Source organism: Chinchilla lanigera, unplaced genomic scaffold (genome assembly GCF_000276665.1).
Source record: "Chinchilla lanigera isolate Chin_1 unplaced genomic scaffold, ChiLan1.0 scaffold00008, whole genome shotgun sequence".
NCBI lineage: Eukaryota > Metazoa > Chordata > Mammalia > Rodentia > Chinchillidae > Chinchilla > Chinchilla lanigera.
In genome coordinates this window covers 29,624,328-29,652,000 of record NW_004955409.1, presented here as the reverse complement: position 1 = coordinate 29,652,000, position 27,673 = coordinate 29,624,328, and the positions used below count along the sequence as shown (strand labels likewise).

The following is a 27,673-nucleotide window of genomic DNA, read 5'->3' as shown; positions in this document are numbered from 1 at the left end:
GTGGGACGCCCCGTCCCCGCGGGTTCCGCTGCGCTTGCGGTCGGGAAGCCTTCAGAGGGTCGTACCCGGCAGAGGGCGGCCGACGTCGCGGTCGCACGTAGGCGGGCTCGTCGCCCTTACGGGAAGCAGCCTCGGCGGGCCCGTTGGCTGGCCCCCGTCTGGAGAGTCTTCGTGGCGCGAGTAGAGGCCCCTGTCTGAGGGTGCCGTCCCGTGTGCTTTCCTACCGTGTGAAAGACAAACGCTCTTCTCAAATCTATTGCTTGTCTTTCCTGAAAAGTGCGAACGAGGGTAAGTATCGTGCCCAGCCGCAGTTCTCATGCGTCCTCGGTAAAGTCGGTGTTAGCAGCCAAAGGCAGACTCTGACCCAAATTCCAGTACTGCGCCTTCCTCCGCCAAAAATGGGAGAAGGGTTTGGGCTGTTTGATAATAAGCAGGAGGCCTCTGCTTTCGACTACGATTTGAACTTTCCTGGTTCTCCGGAGAGTTGCTGCGCTCCTGAGCTCAGCTGTGTGCCCACACCCGCCCTTTCCACTGACCTGAGTCCATATCAGTGCGCGCAAGAGTGTCTTTGTTAGAGGCGAGCTGCTCCGTTGGGCAGTGACCACGCAGTATTCCTCTTAGAAAAAAAGAGAGGTTTCTTTGTTTGTTTCAAGGAGTTTTGAATATCCACATTTTCCTGGGTTTGGAAAACGGTGTTTAATAACGGTAGCCTCAGTGTCATAGCTATAGTACGTTGCCAAATTAATGTTTTCTATTTAGGTTATCTTGTTACATACTGCCGAGGGCTCGTCTCTACCTAGCATCCTTTTAGTGAAATTTTTGATTATTAGTCAGGATGACGGTAAAATTTGAGCGTGTTAACAGTGCTTTCTAAAAGTGTGTTCATTGCCTGATATATCTCTTTGGACAGATCTGGAGCAGAAATAATCAGGTTCAATTAAGATAAAAATGCTCCATTCTGACGGGACTAACTTCCTGTGTTCTGTGCTCTGGGAGTTGTAGACTATTCCTGGGGTAAATTAGCCCCATGGCTTTAATTTTCTCATCTGTAAAACGAACAGTGCATTTAAATAACATTCTGTGAGTTTAAGGATCATTGTAGTTGTTTGCTTAAGTGAACGTGTGATTTTTAAGGCTCTGCGTTTATAGGATAACTAAAACAAATGGCCCTGTGAAGGGAAGGATAACTTAGGTTTTTACATTTCTATGAAAATGTTCCATTAAAAGCTCAGTTCAAATTTACTATTTTTACCTCGTTCAACTATATGCACAGTTTTATTAGAGTTGAGATTTTTACATTTCTAGAATGAATAAATGTTCAGTGACTAATGTTATTCTCGAGGTCTGATGTATTTCCAGTTATGTGCTTTGAAACAGCTAGAACTGAGGAAATTGTGACAGATTTCTGTGGTGGCTGGGGACTAAATTAAATCGGAAAACAAGCTTTTGGGTCGCTCAAATCTGGAATAGTGTGGAACAGTGCATAAATCAGTATTCTTGGTAGAAGTGTAGAAATTAGGGAAGTAAAAGTTACATCTCACTCCCTAGTTCCTCCTCCACTGCTCCCCAGGAGGTCGTACGTTTGTGTTACACTCCCTCCTTTCTCTTCAGTTCCCATTGCTATCACGTGCTTTACCAGAGGCCTGGACATCAGGAAGGAGAAAGCAGATGTCCTCTGCCCAGGAGGCTGCCCTCTTGAGGAGTTCTCTGTGTTTGGGAACATAGTTTATGCTTCTGTATCCAGCATATGTGGCGCAGCTGTGCACAGGTAAGCACAAAGACCACCATAGGGGAGGGGACATGCAAGCGTAATTACTGATTTTCCCACTTTAAGCTATCTGGACCACTCTCCTCCCCTCTTCTTTTGGTGCCAGTTGTGGCCATAGAAGATGGATTTAGTTTCAGAGTTTTCCAGGGCATCTTTGAAACACCAAGTACACAAGGGAAGCTTTCTGACACAGGGTAGATTGCATTACTTCTTGGTGGTTAGATTCCTGAGGTTCTGAAACATTCCTAATTATTTCATATATTGTGGAGGGTTTTTTTTTTTTTTTTTCTGCGTGCCAGCTGTTTTCTTAGCTTTTACCACAATTCTCCAAGGTAGGTACAACTTTACTCCACTTTAGAGATAAGGATACTGAATTGAGAGAGTTGTTAAGTATCTTGCCCAAGTCATAGTTGTTAGCCAGTGCTGTGCTATCCTGCAGTAGAAAGGCCAGTGTGACATGTTTTTTCTTTTTTAAATGCAATCCAAGGGCCTGTGGAATATCTTAGGGACCTAAATGTTTGGCACCCTTTATTAACCGAATTTCTCAGTTGTAGGGAACAGGCTAATTAATGCATTTGTATCCTTATCAACGCTTAAGAAATTTGACAGCAGGGGCTGGGGATTTAGCTCAGCAGCACAGTGCCTACCTGGCAAGGGTGAGGTCGTGAGTTTGATTCCTAGTACTGGAAAAAAAAAAAAAAAAAAGGAAGAAATTTGACAACAAAAAACCATTTCCCCAAGCAGGATTTGTTCCTATGTAGGCAGGTATTGACAAGGCTGCAATTATGCTTAGATGACTTCCCTGCTGAACTATTTTCTTGATTAATGACAGCAGTATATGCATTGTGGTACTATGAGTCAATTGAATGCCCTGAAAAAGTGTAGATAGTGTCTCAACTGTTACTCTTGTGTTGTAGGGGAGTAATCAGCATCTCAGGAGGACCTGTGCGAGTGTACAGCCTACCTGGTCGAGAAAACTATTCCTCCGTGGATGCCAATGGCATCCGGTCTCAAACACTTTCCAGATGGTCTGCTTCTTTCACAGTGACTAGTAGGTACAATTTTATTGTCCTCACTTTGGCCAATACTGCCCCCTCCCTAAAAAAAAAGTTTTCTTCTTTCCTTGGCCACACTTTTTGAATCTGATTGGAAAACCTGTGGTCAGGAAGAGGTTAACTGTGGGTACAGCCAGGAAACCAGAAAGTTTCACATATCACACAAGCCAAACAGATGAATAGGGAAAGCAGTAGAAACTTAAATTGACTGTAGTCAGAGTGCCTGGACACTTACCAAGTAACACTAAACTGCAGAACTAGTGAACTCATTTTTGATGATCCTTTTAAGTATAGTAGATGAGATTCCATTTGGGCTCTCTGAAACTCACATGCAGCACAGTGTTTCTACTGATTCTCGCCATTACCCTATTACAGTTATTATCCAAACCCTAAATTAGATTCATAATGCCTTGATGATGAAGAAGGAAGAGGAAAAAATAGACTTATCTTTATTTTAACAGAAGGCAAAAGTAGTACCCAAGAAGCCACGGGACAGGCAGTGTCCACAGCACGTCCACAAACAGGTATGAAACATGGAATCTGTATCTCCTGGTTGCCTGGCACTGCATTTGGAAATGATAAAGAAGCATGTTATTGATGGAAGCTTTCCTTTAAAACTTTGGCAAAATACCTGATGAAACAACTTTTATAATGGAGCACAGAGGTCTTTTGGCTCAGGGTTTCCGAGGTTTCAGTCCATGGGCAGCCGGTTCCATTGCTTATAGGCCTGTGTTGAGAGAAGCATCGTGGTGGAAGAGCGCAGCAGAGGAAAGGCAGCCAGGAAGCAGAGAGCAAGCTAGAGCTTGCGCTGATGGCTTCCTCCTGCTGCTTTTCTTCCATGTGGCCCCTACTCAGTTGGATAGTGTTGTCCATAGTCAGAGCAGGTCTCCCTCCTTAGTTCACTGTCTCGTATGCCAATCATTTGTGGAAACACTCTTAACGGACACATCTGAAAATGTGCTTTACTAATTTCCTGTGCATTTCTCAATCCAGTCAAGTTGACAAGGGTCAGCAACACAAAAAAGAAACAAAATAAATACCTTATGTTTACTGATATATTATGCCCAGAAATACTTGTTTATTCATTTTTTTTTTTTTGAGACAGGGTCTCACTATGTAGCCCAGGCTGGCCTTGAACTTGGGGTGATCCTATCTTCTTCAGCCTCCTGAGTACAGGGATTATAGGCATGCACCACTACACCTGGCCAGAAATACTCAAATTTATATTTCAGATTCCTTCTTGTGTTTTTGACTATAAACTGTGCTCTCAGTTATTCTCTTGAAGTCTTACCTGACCTCACAGAAGCTGCCTAAGAACTTGCCAAAGTAAAAGAACATGAACTTTACTGTTTCATTTGCTTCATTAAATTCCCTTAATTACTGCACTGTCCTGTGAATAAAAGGACTGGTGTGTGTCTACTATAAGAAATAGCCAGGGATCCCCTTTTTAAAGACTGTTTAAAAACTGGGGCTTAAAACCAGGGAGCACTAAGCTACATCCCCATGTCTTCTTATTTAAGACAGAGTCTCTCTCAGTTGCTCAGGCTGGCTCCTAAGTTGCTGTCCTCCTGCCTCAGCCTCCTGAGTAAGTATGTATGGTCAAAGAAGTTAAGAACTTTAGGCTCTGAGTTCCCAATCCTGCATCAGTTCTGGGTTTGGAACTTTGAAGTCTTAGCTCAAATGCAGATCAGATATGTAGGCCTGTTATAGTCCCATGGCATTTCTTTGTTGGGATATTGCTTCCCCAGTCCAGAAAACCATGAGGAAATGTTTAAAAAAATCTTTGCAAGAGTGACACTTCTGATACTTTCCTGTATTCCTGCACTATGAGAGGCTGAGGCAGCAGGGTCTCAAGTTTGAGTCCAGCCTAGGCATTCTAGCAACTTAGCAAGATTTTGTCTCAGAATAAAGAATGGCTAGTGTGTAGCTCCGTGTAAAGGCCCTGGATTTAATCCCCAGTATTGGGGGAAAAGAACAAAAAGAATGACACGCCTAGCCAGGTGCTCCTCTCCTGTAATCCCAGCTACATGAGGGGCTGAGGCAGGAGGACCACAAGTTCTAGGCCAGCCTGGGCTGCAAGCCTGTTTCAGAATTTTTTAAAAGGGCTAGAGACACATCTTAGTGGTAGAGCACTTGCCTAGCATGCCCCAGGCCCTGCATTCAATGCCCAGTACTGCAAAAACAAAAAAGTCTCTTGCTAATGCCAGGTGCTTTTGTTTCAGGCAAACGACTGAAGAAAACACCTGAGAAGAAAACGGGCAATAAAGGTAAAAATGAGATACTCATTTGTGCAAATCGCATTTCCCGTCTCTTCTTGAGACTGCTAACGAGAGAACCTGTTTGATATTCACAGACTGTAAAGCAGACATTGCATTTCTAATTGATGGAAGCTTCAATATTGGGCAGCGCCGCTTTAATTTACAGAAGAATTTTGTTGGAAAGGTGGCGCTGATGTTGGGAATTGGAACAGAAGGACCGCATGTGGGCCTTGTTCAAGCCAGGTACCAACCTTGTTAAAAGGAGAGGGGGCTGATGCCTTGAAGGCCAGATTATCAGTCTGGTACACTCATTCTGGTTTAGTACAGTCACGCTGAGTTGTGGACAAGGAATATTTCTAAACTATATATTTTTGAGGGGGGAGGTTCCGGTACCAGGAATCAAACTCACGACCTCACGCTTGCTGGGCAGGCACTGTGCCGCTGAGCTAAATCCCCAGCCCCATATTTCTAAACTATAAATTGAAGATTGAAGATTACCTGGGCAGGTGCTTGCCTGGTGTGTATGAGGTCCTGGGTTGGACCTTCAGCATCACAAAACAGTGCCTGGGCAGACTGAGTAGATCTGAGGTCCTCCTTTAGGAATGAAAGGATTTGGAGACTTGTCTGCTGTACTTGTCTGTTACGATGGAAGGTAGACGGAAAAGTCCTGTTGCTGACACAATCCCTCAGATCTACTCTGCTCAGTTCCCAGTTCCTCTTTCTCAGAATGACGCAGTGATGTGTCTGTTCCTGTCTTTCTTGCCATTATTCTCCTTTTCAAAAGGATGTAAGTCTCTTACATCCTCTCATCTCTTAGTATTTTGAGCATTTTCTCATCACAAGTACTCATCAAAAGGTGACATTTCACATAATCCTTTGCATGGCCATTTAACCATTCTTGCATTGCTTTTTCACCATTACATATTACACTATGACATTATCCTTATATCATCTTTGTGCCCATCTCTGATTATTTCATTAGCTAGCTTCCTATATGTGAGGCTCTGACAGTTTTAAAGCTTCTGAAATATAACGAAGTTGCTTTCTGAATAGATGAGCTAGTTTGAAATTACTATCTACAGTAAGAGTTCACAAGGACTCACCAGAACTATTACAAGCACTATTTTATGTTTCATTTGTTGTGTCTTAAAATTGGCTCTGCTCGTAAGAATTTTTTTTTTTTTTTTTTTTTTTGGTGTGAGATGACTATTTGTTTTTTACATATTTTACCTATCCCTCACCTTATTCCATTGCTTTTCATGTGTGTGATGCTAGGGATTGAACCCAAGGCCTCAAGCATTCTAGGAAGGTATTCTGTGGAACTATATCCCCAGCCCTATAATAGCATTTTTACACACAGGTGAAGTGTATTTCTTTGACCCATATACTCTCTTGTTTGTTTTGTTTATTTTTTTGAATGGGGTTTCTAAGTTGCCAGATTGGCCTTGAACTTGTAATCCTTCTGCCTCAACCTCCTAAGTAGCTGGGATCGTAGATATGCAGTATGCACCATCGTGCCCAGACTCATATGCTATTTCTTTGTTTTGTTTTGAGATAGGGTCTCCCCATGTGGTTCAGGCTGGCCTTGAACTTGCAGCAACCTTCCTGCCTTATTAGCCTCCCAAATGCTGGGATTACAGGCATATACCACCGTACCTGGATTTATGCTAATTTTTATATCCTCTCTACTGTTTTTTGTTTTTTTGAGACAGGGTTTTGCTATGTAGCCCAGGGTGGCTTTCAACTCTTGGAGAGCCTCCTGTCTCAGCCTTCCAAGTGCTGTGATTAGAAGTGTAAATCACTACACCTGGCCTCTCTATATTGTTTTGATGACTATAGCTTTATTGTACATTTTAATAGCCCATGAGGCAAGTCCCCTGCAGTACTTTTCACATGTTTTATACACATGTGCATGTTTATACACACATACATTTTTTTTCTTTTTTAAAGGGTCTTATTGTGTTGCCCAGGCTGGCCTATTACACTTGAGCAGTCATCCTACATCAACTTCCCAAGTACCTGGGAGTACATATAGGTGTGTGCTGCCACACCCAGCTAATAGTAAACCTCTTACATATAATCTTGATTGGCAAATGTCATTATCATTTATTATAAGAAAAATTTAATGTAATTCATACCCTTGTAACTTTTTTTCATTTTTATAGTTTTGGTCTTAGTATAATTGAATCTGTCCCTTCGGACCAGAGACCTAGGGTAATAGACTCAGGCTGCTGAGTACATCCAAGGTCCCTCACTGCAGCAGACCTAGTCTTACAACCAGCTTCCTCCGTGGTACCTTGCGACCAACTCTGCAGCCTTCCACTAACCCTGAGCCCCTGGGCCAAGGTGGGTTTCAGGTGCTGTACATATTGTTTAGGCATAGACTCTGGAGCCATACAGCCCTGACTGTACAATCCAGCTATGTTTTATTGGGCAGGTTCCCTAGGTCAGTGGTGGTGAACGTATGGCACACACCAGCTGGCTGGCTATTACCACTTAAAGCTCTAAAAGGCTTGCCGTCACTGAACTAGGTGCTCTCTGAGCCTTTTTCATTTATATAATCAGGATAATAATTGGTATCTCAGACATGATGAAATGAAATTATGTCTATTATGTATTGTATTATTGAGGATATAATAAACTCTCAATGTAGCAATTATATATTGCATTTGTGAAATATCCCCAGTAATTGAAGTCAGTATGCAGTACCTTAGTTGAGTAGATCCTGTAGGATTAAAAACAGAACTTTGGTGTTGTCTGATTTAAAAGCTTTTATTTGGCATCTGATGTTGCTTATTTTGCCTCCCTGGATAACTTTTCTTTTTTTAATTATAGTGAACATCCCAAAATAGAATTTTACTTGAAAAACTTTACATCAGCCAAAGATGTTTTGTTTGCCATAAAGGAAGTAGGTTTCAGAGGGGGTAATTCCAATACAGGTAAGTAAACTTTGGCCAATGTGGTAGAGGGTGATTGGTGATCAGTCATGTAAAACAATGTCATTTTGGATAAGCAGATGTAAAGCTCTTCCTCCTGGTGCTGAAATCATGGCTTGGTTTGCATTTGATCACCTGAGATAAATATTCAATTTACAATGGAAAATATACCAAGGAGATAATTGACAACTATTTTAAAAAATGAAAACATTGTGATATATAATCTTTACATGGGACAGGCCAGAGATCACTCTAGAGAAATACTTTGTAACACCAAGTAGCAGCAAAGATCAACAGACTAGTGAATGCAGATGTGGCAGAAAGAATTAGAGTAGCACAAGTGACCCTCTGAGGAGAGACTTCTCCTTCTGAGTCCTTACAGGTACTCAGCAGTCAGCAGGGAGCAAGAGGGCATGTGACAGGAGTAGGGGTCAATTCTGGTGACCAATGTGAGGTTAAGGAAGCGAGGCTTCTAGTAGGTGGAGGAGGAAGTGTGGGTTGTGAAGACAAAAAAATAGGCCTAAAGGGTAAACTTTCCTAACTGATTTATCTATTTTAGACTCAAGTTCCATATAAGTTCTTACTGGTGCCAAGTTCTCCAGGGAAACAGCAATGTCATTTAAGTGTGTTAAATGCTGATTTGCTTCATTTTCAAACCTAGGAAAAGCTTTGAAGCACACTGCTCAGAAATTCTTCACAGTGGACACTGGAATGAGAAAAGGGATCCCCAAAGTTGTGGTGGTATTTATTGATGGCTGGCCTTCTGATGACATTGAGGAAGCAGGAATTGTGGCCAGAGAGTTTGGAGTCAATGTATTCATAGTTTCTGTGGCCAAGCCTATCCCTGAAGAGCTGGGGATGGTTCAGGATGTTGCATTTGTTGACAAGGTAAGGTGGTGAAGGGCGATCTTCAGCGGTGGTGGTAGATTCAACTTTGGACCTCTGACTGTAGTGCTGACTGGCCCTCATCTAGACTAACTTTGAACACTCAAGATTTAATGTTTTCACAATTTCAGAAGAAACAATTTTTGATCCTTTTGAATATCTTACTATCTCCCCCATTAGGCTGTCTGTCGGAATAATGGCTTCTTCTCTTACCACATGCCCAACTGGTTCGGCACCACAAAGTATGTAAAGCCTCTGGTACAGAAGCTCTGCTCTCACGAGCAAATGATGTGCAGCAAGACCTGTTATAACTCAGTGAACATCGCCTTCCTAATTGATGGCTCCAGCAGTGTTGGGGATAGTAATTTCCGCCTTATGCTTGAATTTGTTTCCAACATAGCCAAGGCTTTTGAAATCTCGGACATTGGTGCCAAGATAGCCGCTGTGCAGTTCACTTACGACCAGCGCACAGAGTTCAGTTTCACTGACTATAGCACCAAAGAGAATGTCCTAGCTGTTATCAGGAGCATCCGCTACATGAGTGGAGGAACAGCTACTGGTGATGCCATTTCCTTCACTGTTAGAAATGTGTTTGGTCCTGTGAGGGACAGTCCCAACAAGAACTTTTTGGTGATCGTCACTGACGGGCAGTCCTATGATGATGTCCGAGGCCCTGCTGCTGCAGCACATGATGCAGGTGAGATGCTTTTCCTTTGTATGGGAATGGAACTGAGAAAGGGTTCTAAGTGTTCACAATAAACACAAAGTTAAGCACTTTACTGAACAAACACCTGCAGTGTGACAGTGTTCTACAAGCTTCACCCAGTATTAGCTGACTTAATCATCAGAGCAGTCCTGTTCATCTCATTGTACAAATGAGCAAACAGACTTCCTCAGAATGCCACAGCTGTTAAGTGGCAAGGATTCAAACCCGGACTTTCTGGCTTCAGAGTCCACACACCTAACCACTGGTTTATTAGAAATGCAAAGAGAACTGTCATGTGTTGAGAATTTAAATCACTGGTGCTTATGTTTGGCTCAAACTTGGAATCTATCTCAAATAAATTATACCTACAACTTACCATTTAATTATTTATCCTAACCTGTTTTAGTAGATTTTAGTCTGGCAAGAGTTTTCTAAGACGATAAGGTCTCCAATAAAAGTTTAATCCTATCCCATTGGAACTTCTCCTGAATTTTTTTTCTCCTTGAGATAATATACATTGGTGTTTTGGTGTTTTGAAAGGGTATAAAATTTCTTCTTCACCCCAAATTTAGTATTTCTTTTTGAAAGGGCTCATTCACTATATTAGCATAATGTGTTGCTGAGAGCAAATAAGCCAGCAGAAAGATTCCCTTTCTGGGGAAATAACTCAGTAACTTGGAAGAGGAGCAGGAACAGCCTCAAATTTTTATGTATTCCTCTGCCATCTCCTTTTCCCACTTTAATTCTTAATGACTTTGTTTCATTTCTATATATCAGGACCTCTCCTCGTATGTATTATATATTTTTATGAATACTGATGAAATACAGCCATACGTAGGTTCATGAACTTGATTTGTTCTACATAATTTTAGAAAAGATGGCCACGGTTGTGCTTGTCACCTGATGCAGTGTGCAAACAAAAACAAAATTCTGCCAAACACTTCTGTGAGCCAAATTGTTTGCAAACAAGTCTTTGTGAACCAAGGTACCAGTGTACTTCTAAGTATGACAGGGAACTGCTACAGGCAATTTGAATAATACATCTGACTTACAAAAAGTATTTTTATACATTAGCAACTAACTGTTGAAGACGTACCTGTTGTCACTCTCTGAAATACTGAACTAGTTTATGGCTAGTAGGATTATATTTCAACTAAAGCAAACAAAATTCAAATACTACCCAGTGATTAAATCTAAGAAGGCTGGGCTATACTACAAATTCCATGAAATTATCTTTTTTTTTTTTTTTGGTTTTTCTCCTGTACTGGGAACCGAACTCACGACCTTGCGCTTGCCAGGCAGGTGCTCTGCTGCTAAGCTAAATCCCCAGCCCCTCATGAAATTATCTTAATGAGTCACAGAAGCTACAAAACTTTTAGCTTTTAGGGCCAGATCACACTTTTTAAGAAACTCAAGATAATAAAGGGATTATCATGTAGCAGAAAAGAGATAGTAGTCTCCCCTAAGAATCTGCTGAACCAATACATCTGCAATCAGAACTGATGTCAATTATCATCAGTATGAATCCAACTAATGAAAATGTCACCCTAACCAAAATCTGCAGTGGTATTAAAAGTCTTATAGTAGCTCAAGGAAATGCAGATGGAATGCTCAATGCAACTGAAATTATTCCGGCTTCACATAAATCCCTCTTTCCTTTAGGACTGAAGACTAGCAAATTCTTACTGATAGTTTTCAAAGTAACTATAAACTAGACACCTTTCCCCAAACAACGCAACCTTTGAAAACTTTCACCACTTACCTTTGTGTCATTCTCTCGGTTCAGTGGCTGATTAGGACTTCAGCAGTGTTTAGTTACATAGGCTCAGGCGGTCCTTTCTCATGCCAACCTCAGAGGGGAAATTTTCATGTTTTTTAAAACCACCTATGTGTTCTGTAGGATTTTTAAAGGATACTGTGTATCAGATTAACGAAGTTTTTACTCCAGCTTACTAAATATATTGTTATAAAGGGACACCCAACTTCAAGTGTGTTTTTGATATCAAACTTGTGGTTTTGACCAAACTCTCACCACAATGACTGTAAAGTTACCCAGCAATATGGCAAATGTCAGTTTTTCAGAAATTACTAGGCAGTTTTCTCTGCAACCATGTATTAATGTATGTGTAATTATATAGATATAAATAGAATGTTTGATTCATTTTGAAATATTCATGTTTCTCATGATATATATATATATTTATTTATTTATTCATTTTAAAATATTTCTGTTGTAGGTATCACCATTTTCTCTGTAGGTGTAGCCTGGGCACCTCTGGATGACCTGAAAGATATGGCCTCTAAACCAAAGGAGTCACATGCATTCTTCACAAGAGAGTTCACAGGATTACAACCAATTGTTTCTGATATCATTAGAGGCATCTGTAGAGATTTCTTAGAATCTCAACAATAATGGTGGTATTTTGGTAACAGCAAAAAATACAAGGAGATCTAATGTATAAATTGTATTCTTATACTGAAATACTATAGCATACTACAATCAGATATACTAAACATGTCAACAGCTATTTTAAAGCAAATAAACATTCATTTAAAGTTACTACCTTCTAATTACAACTTAGACTTTTGACTGAGGCTTCACATAACCATAGCCCTTAGAAATTCAGGAAAAAAGAGCTATCATGGATTAAAATCTTAAAAAGTTCTAATATACCTATAAAATGTACAGATATGCAAGTGCCATAGCTCAATAAAAGCATCTGATTCTTAGACCAACAACAACATTCTTTCTGTAATTATTCTACTGACTGTATAAGAGCAAGGTTCAAGTATAGTGTGACCCAAGTGAATGTTCTCTTAAAACCTATCAACAAGAGCTGTTACTTCACACACTAAAAAACTATAATTATAGGCTACATGGAAAGGAAATGAGCATCAAATTTGAGTACTTTCATAACTTACAAATGAAAATATACAAAGATAGGATTGCCAGGTATTTTTCTATTTATATCCTTAATTTTATATGTGTAGAGATATAGAGTATTGGCTTGTAGCCAGTCATTGAAGAACTGAGGAGATAGCAAGGTTTTTGAAGAGATTCAAATAGAAATACAGGGGGAAAATATTGTAGTTTGAATAAATAATAAAATTACTAGTGACTTATTCTAAGCTGCTTTACTTTTATTACTGCATGTTTCTCTGCAGAGTATGATAAACATTTTGTATTTACTGAGGTACACAGACCAGTCTGAATTGCTTTTCTCAAATCATACAATATTAAATGTAATTTTCTTTACTGGATGTCTACTGTTTTTAGGCATTATATGCAGGCAGTACTAGGTTAAACACTGTAACATGCTTTTGAGCGTTTGCTTCAAGAGAAGTGTTTTGTAACTGTTTTACTCACGCTGTTTGTGAGGTTTATGTCTAAGTGCAGCATCAAAACTCCCGAAAAGTGGCTTAGTTCAGAGGGCCTCTCCCCCACAAAGAGGTGCTCTACTATCTGTCTTCTCTAAAAACAGGCTCTGTCCTTTTCTCCATCCACCTGTGCACTCTACCTCACTTCACACCCCTCCTAACTGAAACTTTGCAACCCCACAGTTAACCTCAAAACTGTATGAACTAGCTGGAATAATACTCTACTAAATCTTTGCAGTCTAACAATTAGATAGCCCATGCAAAGAGAGTAAAAGGGTATGCATGGGGGAGACAGAACTTCACCTCTGACAGTACATGAATACTGGATGAAAAGGGCAATGAAGGCAGTAACTTCCCTCTTTCCCATTAATAAAAAGGGTAACTTGTTCTCCCCCCAAGTACACAGATCCCAAACTCTCAGCCAGGAGTACCAAAATAAACTTTTATTTATAAAACCAGGGTCTCGCCATGTAGCTCAGGCTGGCCTCAAACTTGTAGCAGTCCTCGTGCCTCAGTCTTCCACCTTAGCCTCCCAAGCACTGGAATGACAGGCATGAAACATTAATACAACCTCGAAGCTTAGGGAATCCAAAGCTAACACTTTTACCGATTTTTACAGGAATAAGAACACAAATCAGAACTTCAAGTTACTGTCAGTCATTTCGGTAAAATAGGATAAAAGGTTATTAACACAAGGACATAAAGAATTTTTAAAACCATGAACTACAACTTAACTGCAGTGGACATGCCTAAATTTCAAGTACACTAGCTCTTTTATAATTTTAATACATGAAATGTGATGTTAGTTTTCAGTAGCTAAGTTTGATAAAAATAAAAATATATATATATATAAAGCCAGGCCTGGTGACATGCCTGTGATCCCAGTCTTCAGGAAGCTGAGGCAGGAAGACTGAGGGGTTTCAGGCCAGGTTGAGCGACACAGTCATTTCATTCCAACCTAAACTACATATAGTGAGACTCTGTCTTAACAATGAAAAAGTACAGAAGCAGCAGAATCTTGCACTTCGAGAAAAAGCCAACATATTAAGGTTGTGTAATACCCTAAAATCCTCCAGCTGCTGGGGATATAGCTCAGTGGTGCAGCACCTGCCCAGCAAGCGTGAGGTCCTGAGTTCCATTCCCGGTACCCATAAAAAAAAAATCCTCCAATTTAGTTAAAATAATCTACATCATTTTCCATCACAGATACAACATTAAATTAAAAGACATTCTTTTTGGATCCTTTAGGCTCTTCCAAATATTTAATACTGTAAGAAAAATTCAACCTAAGTAGGTAAGAGGAAAATAACCATACATACTAATCTATCATACATTAATCTATCATACTAAACCTAAGTAAGACAAAAATGAACATATACATACCAATCTATTTAAATACCTAACACCAAAGTAGATAATAGTGAAATGAATATGCATACTAATTTTTACTCACTGCAGTTTTAACGTATCCCAAAAGAGGTGAATACTTTTGCACTACAATGACAACCACATTACTGTTGAAGAATAGTGCAATGTATCAGAATAGCTGCCAGAAACAATACTAGATTTGGAAAAGCGGGTATGGGGGTGCCTCTTTACTTTGTTCATTAGTAGAATAGAAACAACCTGAAAAGAAACAACCGGCTGGGCGTGGTGGCACATGCCTATAATCCCAGTACTCAGGAAGAAGAGGCAGGACTGCTCCAAGTTTGAGGCCAGCCTAAACTGCATAGGGAGACCTTGTCTCAAAAAAAGAAAAAAACCATCACCAAAGATTTTTCTTAAAAAGTTTTTAAAAGTCTTAATGTTTCATCATCCATAACTAGAATTGCCATGTGTCTCAATTACACTCAATGTCATTTACTTTTTTGCAGCAGGAATTCAAATAGAATTTTTATGTACGTTTTCTAGTACCCCTCTTCTAATTCCATTTACAATTGCCTTCAACAAAAAAGGACATTACCTGTTGAAGGAAAAAGTTTTAAGATAATAATCCTTAACCTTATTTACAAGGACAACTTTTAACTAATGAATAATGCAGTATATTCTTTGCTGAACTTTTTTTATGGAAATAGGTATGGCTAGATAGGACAACATCATTATTAAATGAAATTCAGATTTAATAAACAACATTAAGTTATTAAAACTGCATCTTTTTAAAAATTATTCTGAATCATCTAACATATTTTAATGATTTTTAAAATCCTGCCAAGTGGAGTGAAATACTTCAAAAAGATGCTGTTAGTACTGTTACTGTTCTGTCTTTAGTAGACTACCAACAAGCAGTAGAAAGTATTAAAAAAAACAGCATAAAAATGAAGGACTCACTAAAAAACCATCTCCTTGTCCTAGTTTAATTATGGAGAATATTGCACTTTATTATTCAACATAAAATGATGTAGCCAACAGTAACATACAGGTACACAATTTAATATTTATTATATGCATTTTATATACATTATTTTTCAATAGCTGTACTTTTTGCATTGTGGTACAATCTTAAAAATTTGCTGATTCATAGTTTGTAAAACAAAAACCTTACAAAACTCATCAAAACTCGCAAACTGATCAGAAAAGTTTTTGGAAGACTAGAAAAAATACTTTATTGTCTTAATCATGCATTACACAAACAAAATCTTTAGTTACACCATAAAATTAAGCACATCTAAAAAAATAAAACAGGGAAAACTAGTCCAAACACAGCAGGTTTTGTATTCTGATTCAACCATTTTTGTACCCTATTTGAAATGTAAATAAAATTTTACCCCAAATATTTTTAAACAAGAAAATTTTGCTTGGAATCATGGTAAACCAAGATAAGTATCTTGGGGGAAAACACCTTGGATTTGTAACTTAAACTATAAAATATTCCATTTTTAGTCTATTTTAGACTATTCAAAGAATCCCAAAATAGATATACAGGTTTCTTTAGCACATTAATAAAAGGATATAAAGACCAACAAAAAGTGAAATAAATAATAGGCCATTAGCAAGATGGATAATCCTTGATAAATAAACTTGTAAATACAGTAAGATGTACAAAATATCACATAGTGATAGGATGCCAAGATTAGTTTTTTTAAGAGTTCATTTGGAGTACTAAACCCCATTGTTTCATTTTAATACATTTAATAGTCCTTGGTTCATGAAGACATTTATGTGATGATGAAGGTGATTTAGCATCTTTATGAAGGACTTAACTGAGCTGTATTAGGCAAAAGAAGAAAAGAAAGTGGTTATGGGCAGCTGGTCAGTGAGATCTCTGTGTTTTAGGGTTGTATAATGCAGAAAAACTTCAATACAATCTTGAGCACTGTTGTGACAGCCTAAATATATAAAAAGACTTATAAAAACTAGAATTTTATCCAAACATTTTGTGCAACTAATGCTAAAATATTTTAAGTTAAATTTTCCTTTTTTTTTTTTAAAGCAAAATAAATTTCAAGGGGAATCTGTGGCATTCAATTGATAAACGTAAGATTACTAAGAGATGAAAAAAAAGCTACTCTTGGAGCTCACTTCCCCCCATCAAGAGCACCACATTCCTAACCCTAAGGCAGCACACAGAGTCCCAAAAAAAGAGTCTTTGTAGGATCAGACTCCACACTGGCTTAAATACACCCAAAACAAACAAACAAACAAACAAACATATGCTCAGTTCATATCCAGCATGATTACTGGAGTCCTTTTTCTTTCTGTCCCACAAAGTACAGTAATTACAGTGAAGTCAATGACCCTAACATTAAGATGTGATTTCCACTAATTTATGCCTGCCCCAAATGCCTTCACCAGGCAGATCACATGTAGTGTCATATCCAGTAACCTTTTTGATGGCAGTGATGCAGACCCTCCTTTTGTCCAAGCAAATCCTTTGTCATGATGAGAGTTTCTGCTGATTCACACAAATACTTTGGCAAGGGCATCAGCTCCTGCACTGGCAATATATGCTTTTGATGGATGGAAAGCAACATCATAAATTGACTCGTCCAATTTCTTCCTATGAGCTGTTATTTCTTGCACACATGTCTTGCTGTCTAAATTCCATAATCTAATTGAACAGTCATGGCCTGTAAAGAGACAAATAAAGCTTGTTACTGAGTAATGATTCTTTGTGAAAGTTTATGGGTGGTACAAAGTTCAGACTTACTTCCAGACATCAAATAGATTCCATTAGGATCTACTGCTAGACTTGTAACAGCATCCAAATGAGCTACCATAGAATGGATCATTTTACCTGTAAAACGTAACAAGGAAGATTAAATTTCCAAAAATACTAATGTAAAAGACTGAGACCACTGCAGCATCAAGCAAAAATAATCCCTTTAACAATACTGTTTATTGTGGTAAAAATATATACAAGATAAAGTTTACCATTTTAAACATTCAAGAATGTGCAATTCAGTGGCTTTTAGAATATTCACAATGTGCAACTATTACCACCACCAGGATTCAGAACACTTTCGTCACGGAAAGAGGAAACTATACTCACTAAGCAGTCACTTCCCATTTGTCTCTGCCTCCAAGCTCTGCAGCACTAATCTGCTTTCCAGGGTCTGGCCTGTTCTGGACGCTTTCTATGAGTGGACTAAGACAATATGTAGTTTTTTGTGTTTGGCTTCTGTCACTTGGTATGTTTTCAAGGTACATCTACCACACAAGTATTTAGAAGAGAATTTTAATTCTAATGCAGAACTTTTCCATATAGTTACTTGGAGAAAAGACATCTGTGTGACATGTATTTGACGGTATCCAAGAGACAATGGAAAAGATAACAACAGGGTTGCAAAGGCTTATGAGCATTTAAGCTAAAATTAAAATTAATCTTAGTAAAAGACCTTAAGATTATTTTATACACATGAGTTAATGATAAACAAGTCACCAGAAAATACACACCTAAAGCTTCTAGGATCAAATTTATTGATTCTTTGAAATTTACTTATTCTTTATTTTACATATTCAAAATAAAAAAGGGAAAGAAGGGACAGGAATACATCACAGAAATTATTCTAGATTTCCCCAGGTATTAACAAAACCACTGGTCTAAAAAATGCCATTTAATGAATACTTTAATAGAAGACTGGGCAAGCAAATGAGATTCAACAGCAAGTTAGACAGTTGGGAATACAGAGTTGTACTGCACAAGGACTGGGGCAAGGGCATCCTACACTGGCAGTATATGCTTTTGATGGATGGAAAGCAACATAATAAATTGATTCACCATAATAAATTACCACCAGGGAAGGTGGCAAATGCCTGTAATCACAGTATTCAGGAGGCTGAGGCAGAAGGATCACCATGAATTTGCCTCAGCTATACATGTGACATTTTAAAAGAGATCTTATCTCAAAACACCAAATCAAACCAAAAATAGAAGATTCACCAAAGAAGGGAATTAAAAAGCAAATATTGATACTTCTAAGATTTGCTTCCCTTTTACTCAGCAAAGGTAGCAAATAGTAGTACAACTACTATTACTAAAATTCCCTGGGTGCTCCTAATGAAAGATAGAGACCTCCAAAATCTGAGTTATAATCATTTGCTATGCCTCTGGGCCTTGATGACATTTTACGTTGGGACATGAGTTATGTGTTTGGTGCTGTAACTACTGACCTGAATACAAAACCACAAGATATTCACAATTCTGAAAACTTTATGCCAAAAATTACAGAGTGGTATCAATTTCTGACAATACTAAACAATTATTAGTTAAGGACAATATTAACAAAGTCTCATCATCTGAAACCACAATTGCTTCTCATTAATATTAAGATTAATGAACAGGGAACAGAAAAATCATTAAACACAGTGCCTTTAACTTATTGGTCCATTTCTCTTCAATGTTAGTAGAAACCCAGCATATGAAATGACTGGCCTCCAGGATAATAATGTCAAAATGTTAGGAGTTAAACTAGCATTACTAGCTTCCTTTAAAATGTCACATTTATGACAGTAACTCCTAAATCACTGACCTAGTTCTGACTTCTCTCCTGAGGATGATCCTGTATCTGCTAAATGTGCCATGTTGTAAACCAAAAACTTCTTTCACCTAACACTAGATTTATCCATTTCTTATAGAAGGCTATAATTTTCCAAATTTAACTTGAGCTTTCTTCCTTGTTCACTAATCCTCACCATGGTATTTTAAGTTAATTCAGAATCTATCCTCCTTTTCACACTGTCACAGTCACTTCAAAATGTGAGTAATCCTATCAGATGAACCACACAAAGACATGTGCAATGCTAGATCATGTTGGATTCTGACTTCTACTGGTGCCCACATAAAACTTCAGTCCTCTCTCAGTAACCCAAGACAGATGTGGAGAGCCAAGGTCAGTTTAGAAAGGTGACGAGAGATCCATTTTTTCATTGCTTGGACCCCCGTTGCTATCTACACACCATAGGCAAGTTACCAGACTAGTTAACAGAAAGAATTGTAGATCTGGAAAAAATTTGAAAGGTTACATCATCCTTGTTTTTGTCACTGCACAGAATTTTTATTGACTAGCTCTTGATTTAAGTTAGCAAAATGTCTGTAAAGACTTGTATTTTGGTACAACTACTAAAATTCCTGAACCTCTCCTTGCCAGTGTAAATTTTCATTAATCCCCAAAACATCTTTTCAGAAACACAAAGGAAATTCTTGCAACAAAGGACATTTATTAAAATGACTCAAAGAACTGGTATGATATGGAATTAAACTGGGAACATATACACGAATGTGAATTTTATTTCCTGTGCAATATGAAAGCTATGAATATTCATTGGGTTCCCAATATGTTCTACTGGGTTAAAAGGATTCTGTCCATGAAAATGTTATTTTAACAAAAGGATCTTATGTAAGACTGAAGACAAATTTACTGCCATGTCCTATCTAACTTCCAGAGAAAAGCCTGTATAGTTTGTGACCTCGTGTGATAATTTGCTCTGTAATAATATTCCAATTAACACGGGGGCGGGGGGCTGGGGATTTAGCTCAGCAGCATAGCGCCTGCCTGGCAAGTGCAAGGTCGTGAGTTGGATTCCCAGCACCAGGAAAAAAAAACAAAAACAAAACAAACATTTGGAGGGTGGGGTACCAGGAACTGAACTCAGCACCTTGTGCTTATTAGGCAGGCACTGTGCTGCTGAGCTATATTCCCCAGCCCTCAATTAAGATTTAAGTTTCTTATTTGAAAGTCCTTCAATACCTTCTTTTAAACTTCTTCTCAAAGTAGACCCTCTAGCTGTGAGAGCTCTTCTGAGAGCAAGCACTATTTCATATAGTATTCTACATAATAACAGATGAAAAAGAGGCCCTTACCAATACACATACAGAGCCAGGCATGGTGGCACATGCCTATAATGGCAGTTACTCAGGAGGCTGAGGCAGGATAAATGCAAGTTCAAGTCCAGCCTGGGTAACTTAGCAAGACCCTGTCTCAACAAATAAGAGAGCTGGGGATATAGCTCAGTGCTGGTATGTCTGCCTAGACATTGAGGCCTTGGGCTTTGCTTCCGGTACTGCTAAACAAAACAAACTCACAAACACAACATGAAAGTGTGGCTAAATTAAAATTTGATTTGACATCAGTACAACTGATAATTACGTTTCCTTACAAAAAGAAGGTAAGACTACAGAGAAGGTAATAAATGATACCCACTATATCATGAACTGATAAAGTTTTAAAAACATATCTAAAATGCCAAATCCAAGAAAGACTTGTCTTCTGCTGTATTAATTCATAACAGAATATGAAGGAAAACTTTTCAAATATAGAAGGATTTATAATTAACTAAGATGACATGAAGAAATAATAAGTAAGGAATTATGTATAAGGATAAAACTTAACATACATTTTCACTATTCTTAAAGCAAAAATTTGAGTTAAAACCATTTAGGGCTAGGCATACAGCTCAGTGATAGAGTACATGCCTAGCATGCATAAAGCCCTGGGTTTCCTCCCCAGACCCGAATAAGAAAAAACAAAGTTTAACTTGTCAATTTCATGGCCGACAAATCAACGTATCTCATATAAAAGATGAGCATTTTCAACAACCTCAAATTTATAATACTATTAGGAAAAGAAGACAATCTGCTTACCCGTTTTATTGTCAAAAAATTTGATGTGTCTATCTTCATGAGCAGTTATTGTAACAGGAAGTGTAGGATGACTTACTACTCTGTTAATGTGATTACTGGACTGTAAACCTGAAAAACAAAGGAAGATAGTAACTTCAGACCTTTAAATATAAATTGGATAATGGCCACTTCAGTCTTACCAAAATGAACATTATCAATCACTCTACAAGTATATAAGGTCTCTCAGATACTGAACTTGAACACATATTTTAACTATGTAGGGGAAAAAAGAGAATAGGGTTGAAGAGTCATTAAAGATAAGAGTATATCTGGCTTGAGAGTGTATCATGGAACCAAGTAAATATTTTACATAATTAAAAAATAACTGCTTTTTAAGTACTTACTAAAAATCAGAAGTAAAATGAAATGAACTCAACTATCTATCCAACTAGTGGTACAGGAGGTGTAACTATAAAGACATTAATTACTCCAAGTGATATTAAAGCATAGTAATTAGCCAGGCGTGGTAGCACACGCCTATAATCCCAGCACTCCGGAGGCTGAGGCAGGAGCATCATCGCAAATTCCAGACCAGCCTGGGCTACAAAGTGCACTCAAAGCCAGCCTGAACTGCATAGTGATACCCTGTCTCAGGAAGACAAAAAAAGAAAAAGAAAAAATAAAGCACAGTAATTAGATTTTATAACTTAGTAGACTATATCTTAAGTACAATCTACTACTGATAACCATACTATTTATTGGTGGTAACAGTATTATTACTCAGACAACTCTGTGTGTACTGGGAGATCATCTAAATGAGATGACAGAGATGATTAATTTTGCTGAGAACCAAGATAAAACTGAAAGTTTTACTTTTTAAAGAAATGTATGTTTCCTACCTCTGTCCACTGAAAAATACAAAAACAATGAACAATTTAGAAGCTAAGAAGACCACAAGTAAAAGGCCAATAGTCAGGGCTGGGGATATAGCTCAGCGGCACAAGCGCCAGCCTAGCAAGCGCAATGTCCTGAGTTCGATTCCCCGTACCAAAAAACAAAAAAAAAAAGAAACAAAACAAAGACCAATAGTCTAGTACCCACATTGTCGTCTTCCAATTTTCTGCCAATCCCACCCCAACCTTTTAAGAGAGAAGTGGCTCTGAGATCTGAGGTACAAAATAAACAAGTAAACCTAGAATATTTTATCGTATCAGAAAGCAAGCAAGCTACCAACTACCAGAATCTATCAAGAGGACTTGGCCAAAATGAGGCAATCTGAATAGCATTAAGTATTTACAATGAACCAAAACACACCAGATGCATTTATAGCTATGAGATATTATAATACCAAAAACAGTACCACTGCATTATTTTGAAAACATATGTAGATGATAAACAGCTATTTTGCTTTTCTATAACAAACACTAATCCCAAGGTAGCCAAATTATTTGTAGCCCAGGCTGGTCCTTTTTATACAAGTACTATAGCTAGTAAATGAGGAGGAATAATAAAATCATAAAATCATTTTTAGATAGTTCATGAATAAATGTACCCATGCAAAGATCAAAACTAAAAACCACAAAAAAAGAAAAACTGACAAAAGTTCACAAATTATTTATGAAGTAGTCTTGCCAAAACATTTAAAAATTTTGGAAAGAAAAATGCTGAACCTGAATTTGAATAAGCCTGAGTCTATAACCAATTTATAGGAAGTAAAATAGACAGAAGAGGACATTAAATGATACCACAAAGATGCGAAAATGGATAAATTCTTCAATTACAAAGTAAGGAAAATGACAGAGATGCAGAGGTAAGATGTAGATGAAAAGCAAGCTGAAGACGTACCAACCAATCACAATGCATGGATATTCCCTGGATTTCTCTTTAAGGAAACTACAGAACATAGATCACATACCACACTTACAGCTGTTTATAGAGACTTATTAAAGCTGGATATCGGGCATATCACGTTTTCTCCTACTTTCACATACATTTACATAAAGTTTAAAATCATTACTTTCACTTTCATATTACTCATTCTGTCCCTTCATACTCGTAAGCATAATTTGCAGAATTACAAAGAAGTGTAACAGTACCATAATAAAACTGTTTTCTATCCTGTAGTCACGAAGTCAAAATATGAAAACTGGCTAAAAGATTATGTTCTTTCGTGTAAGAATCCTTTTTAAAGGATTTCAAAAACACTCATGAGAACTTACCCGAATCTACCTGTGATGACAGCATCACTAATGACTGTGATGTTTCTAAATCATAAATTACTGCACTACCAGTGTTGAAAGAGGTCACCATATGGGCTGGATCACAGCCTATAAAGTCAACTGATGTAGGTATTCCATGCTCTGAAAGAAGCACAAAAAGATACAGTATAAAAACAGTAATTTTAAAATTTCCTCTTTTTTAGTAAGAAAAAAAAGACTTCAAATTGTCTTGAGATAACATTAATCATTTAAAAAGCAGTTGTGTTAGAATGGCAAAAATAAGCAACTTCTCAGTCATTTAGAAAGTTTTAATTTATAAAATTTTATTTAACAAAAAATATAACTAAAGAGAATAGATATTTGCAAAACTTATTTGTTCTCATTTTCTTCCAAAGTAGAAAAATGTTCTGAATTGAGTCCATTGGACCACTTTCCAATTTTCTTAGGAAACCTATGAAAAAACTGGCACTCTGATATCATCACCTTGGGAGACTGGTCACCAGTCCAATTTGTAAGACTTATCAAGCAGGTACTATAGGTCAAATTTTTCAGTTTATAAAAATGAAGCTTGGATTCTGGAATCCACACTGATGCAGGAATATCCTAAAGTGGCCTGAGCAGCAATTTCTCTCTTTAGCATATTAAATTCAACTAGCCAAAGCGATGCACCATTAGGTAAAATCTGGAGTCTAGCAATTATTTAGGTAACACAAGAAACAAATATCTAAGTGAATTTCTACCTCTAATACCTGGCTAACTAAAAAGTTACGATACATAATTACTAACATATCAAAAGGACACATAAAATATACCACTTACCTAAAATATTTTAAAACAAATTTAAACAGATAAAATTTCTGATAAAAAAGTCTAAGACTCAGAAAGCAAGACCACTAAAACTACAAAAATACATATATACCCATACAAACGTCTTCAAAATGTAAACTGACTAAAGCTGCCTTTAATAAAAGAAGGTTTGAAATCATGAAGGTAACCCTTTGTAGTTCTGGTTAAAAGTTTATTTGAATGATTATGGCTGGACTCCCCAAGCTGTGTGCTATGTTCAAGGTAATGAATGGTACACATGGTTTACAGGTACACTTGGAACTGAGCAGATGGAGTGTGTTTCCTGTTGTCTCTATGAGAAATGCCATGTGTTTACCCCACAGCTAAATACAAATATCTATTTTTTTAAAAATTCTTTTGCAGTGCAGAGAATCAATCCCAGGGTCTCCTACATGCTAGGCAAGCATCCTACTGCTTGCTTAAATGGAACATGATCTTCAGGCCAAAAAGCATTGAGCTACAGGGTGTATTAGCAAAGCACTTCAAATATAAATTGACTAAGTAAAAAGATTATTGTAAATTTTACAAAATCTATTCAACATATTTCTTTGAAACAGTGAAGAAACAAATCGAGTGCTTTGTCCCTTTTAATCTTTTGATTTTTTAAAATTAGCTTTTCTCATAAGACGAAATTTACTTACCCTTGTCTCCATTGTAAGTGCAAATACATGGCAATTTTTCTTGTGGATTCCATAACCTAATAGTGCCATCTGCTGAACAAGACAGTAATTGATTTTTTATGCCACTATAGGCAAGACCCCAGATTGCATCTGTATGAGCAACTAAAGTGCCAGCCAGAACATTTGGCTCTGGAAAGAAACAAACAAACAAAAAATTAGCCAAAAGAAGTTTGGTATCTAAAGGTAATTTATAGCCGGGCATGGTGGAGCACGCCTGTGATCCCAACACTCAAGAGGCTGAGGCAGGAGAATTGCCACAGATCTAGGCCAGTGTGGGCTACATAGTGAGTTCAAGGCCAGACTGAACTATAAAATGAGACCCTGCCTCAAACACTAAAGGACATAAAACAAAGCAAAAAGATAATTTATCACATAATTAAGTGCACAGAACACATGTAAAGATCACAGAAAACAAACCAGTATACGCAGTGACTATCTCCTCTTCTTAAGCAGTGAGCATTATGGGTTATTTTTATAATTTCTCCCCACCCCAACAATACTGACAATTTCTTATAAAGAACACGTACTCTAACACAGGGCTATCGGGATATAATTTACATGCACAACTTACTCATTTCAAGTGCACATCAACAGTTTTTTGATGCTGACAGAGTTGTACAATCACCATTGCAATTTTCCCCTTTTTCCCACTTTCCCCCAATTTCTCCTCCCCAACTTTCTGCGGCTATAGGCAGCTACTACTCTGTTCAGTCTCTACAGATGTCTATTTTGAACACTTTATATAAATGAAATCATAAAACATGTGACCTTTTGTGACTGGCATGTTTCACTGAGTGTTTTCAAGGTTCATTCATATATCCATATTCCTTTTTACTGCCAAATAATATTCCACATATATACCAATACAATTGAGGGTATATACCCATGTAATCTAGTAAGAAACATACCTTGATTTACTCACTTATCAACTAATGGTTATTTGAAGGTGAAACACACTGAGCATCATATCTGACGATCCTATTTTTGCAGTGAACTCCTCCCGTTTTCCATAAATATTTATCATCACTTCCCCAATCCCTGTAGTTCCCAACTTCCTTTCTTCTATAATCATTATGTCGTACACTTCACCTAGAAAATACAGCCTTCAACTAGGAGTTCCTGCTGTCACCTTGTCTGTATCCACTACTGTCGAAAGGATATCTTCTTGCTTCTGGATACAAGTATGAAACTGTTTTTCCTATCAAGGACTTCAGCCACCAAGTGCATTATGAATTCCAGTCAACTCACTAACTTGCTTTCACATTTTCTATCTTTAACTATACAAATTCCCTCAGAATCACTATCATAACCAAAAAAAAGTTTCAGAATATCTGAATTAAGTTACCTCAGTGTCCTCCTGCTACACAGGAGATAAACATTAAGTTTATATGCTTTTCACCTCTTGTTCATTCTTAAAATTACTTGCAACAACCCTTGCCAAAATCACCCATGATGACTTCTACGCTAACAAATTTCATACTTTTTCTTCAATGATACAAAACACTGGTCACCTGTAGCTTGCTTCTTGCTGCTTTTCTGCCTTTGACCTTCTGCCTGCCATGAACTATTTCACCTCTGTGATGACCCTCTGCCACGCCACCCTCTGTGGGAGTCAGCCAGCTATGGACTGAAACCTCTACAACCTGTGATCCAAAATAAACCTTTTCTCCTTTAAAAAAACAAAACAAACAATACTGCTTCTCATCTATACTATGACTTGAAAGATTATCAAGAGGTCTTTTCATCCTCTGGCCTTAGCCATGGCATCGAACCTCTATCTGGCTAAGAGGCAAATGACGTGTTACTTATAAAAAAGAACCTTTTTTTAATCCACCTATTACTTAGATCTCTCAGCAACATTTGAAGGTACAGCCTTTTTCTTTCCAAAATGGTTTCTCCTCTGCCTATGCTTCCATGATTTCACAGTCCTGTACCTTCCTTACCTCATGGGTCATATCTAAGTTGTCTTTGTTAGTTCCCTTGTTCTAATCATCCTCCCAATGTCTGGGTTACTGAACAGTTTAGTTCCAGGTTGTCTTTTGCTACACAACACAGTCTCCTTATGTTGTATCATCCATTCTCCCAGCTTTATCATCCTCATGGAGAAGACTCCCCATATTTTATCTCTAACCCTGATCTCTCTGAGCTCCGTATTTTGTTTCTATCTACCTGATAGTGCCATCTCTCACTCTTTTTTTTTTTTTTTCCAATTTATTAGTACATGTTTGCAATACATAATGATCACATTCACTGTAGGGGATTGGTTCATGTACATAACACATTTCAGTCCCTTCTTTTTCCCTCTTTCCTCCACACCCTTTTATTTCTCCAGCATTAATTCATTTACTAATGACCTTTACAAATTTAATTATCATATATGGAATGAAAACCACACTAATAAGCCAAAGAATATATAAAACATGTAAAATATTATGCTAAGTCAGGGTACACTTTTAGATACACTGTACATGCTGGATTACCTTTTTTGGTTTTTCTTTTTAGACAGGCTCTCATTATGTAGCCCAGGCTGGCCTTGAACTCACTATGTAGCCCAGGCTGGGCTCCAATTCATGGCAGTCCCCCTGCCTCACAGATGATCTTTTTTTTTCTCCTTTTTCCCTATTACCTATCATATATATCCCTACATTAGAGAATCCATGCAAGATTTAAGTTTGCATGTCTGAATTACTTAACTTAAAATTAGGGTCTCAAGGTGCATCCATTTGCCTACAAATGACTCAAGTTTATCCTTTTTATGGCTCTACTGCTATAAATACATTTTTTACCCATTCATCTGTGGATGGGTATATAGGCTGTTTGAAAGATTTAGCTATTATGAATTGTGCTATGATCTCAAGTAATGCATACATCACTGTGGTACGA

General features: G+C 37.8%; 2 protein-coding genes across 5 annotated transcripts in view; one reads left to right on the top strand and one right to left on the bottom strand.

The window, feature by feature from the left end:
* Positions 1-1,611: 1,611 nt before the first annotated feature.
* On the top strand, positions 1,612-12,727 carry Coch (cochlin; the record flags this gene model as incomplete). Its single annotated transcript, XM_013510384.1, is given in 9 exon segments — positions 1,612-1,768; positions 2,686-2,819; positions 3,285-3,347; positions 5,046-5,090; positions 5,177-5,324; positions 7,917-8,020; positions 8,679-8,905; positions 9,083-9,599; positions 11,846-12,727. Coding segments are annotated over 9 exon segments (1,571 nt in total), but the record flags the coding sequence as incomplete, so codon positions are not given.
* A 2,599-nt stretch (positions 12,728-15,326) lies between these two features.
* Positions 15,327-27,673, bottom strand: part of Strn3 (striatin, calmodulin binding protein 3) — a 107,168-nt gene continuing 94,821 nt past the window's right edge. For all 4 annotated transcript variants that reach the window (XM_005376966.2, XM_013510383.1, XM_005376968.2 and 1 more), the window contains 5 exons: positions 24,752-24,919; positions 23,265-23,405; positions 21,067-21,174; positions 17,134-17,220; positions 15,327-17,053 (listed from right to left, as the gene is read on the bottom strand). In XM_005376966.2, coding sequence (XP_005377023.1) covers positions 16,884-17,053; positions 17,134-17,220; positions 21,067-21,174; positions 23,265-23,405; positions 24,752-24,919 — 674 coding nt within the window. In that variant the 3' untranslated portion in view covers positions 15,327-16,883. The remainder of the gene's footprint in view (positions 17,054-17,133; positions 17,221-21,066; positions 21,175-23,264; positions 23,406-24,751; positions 24,920-27,673) is intronic.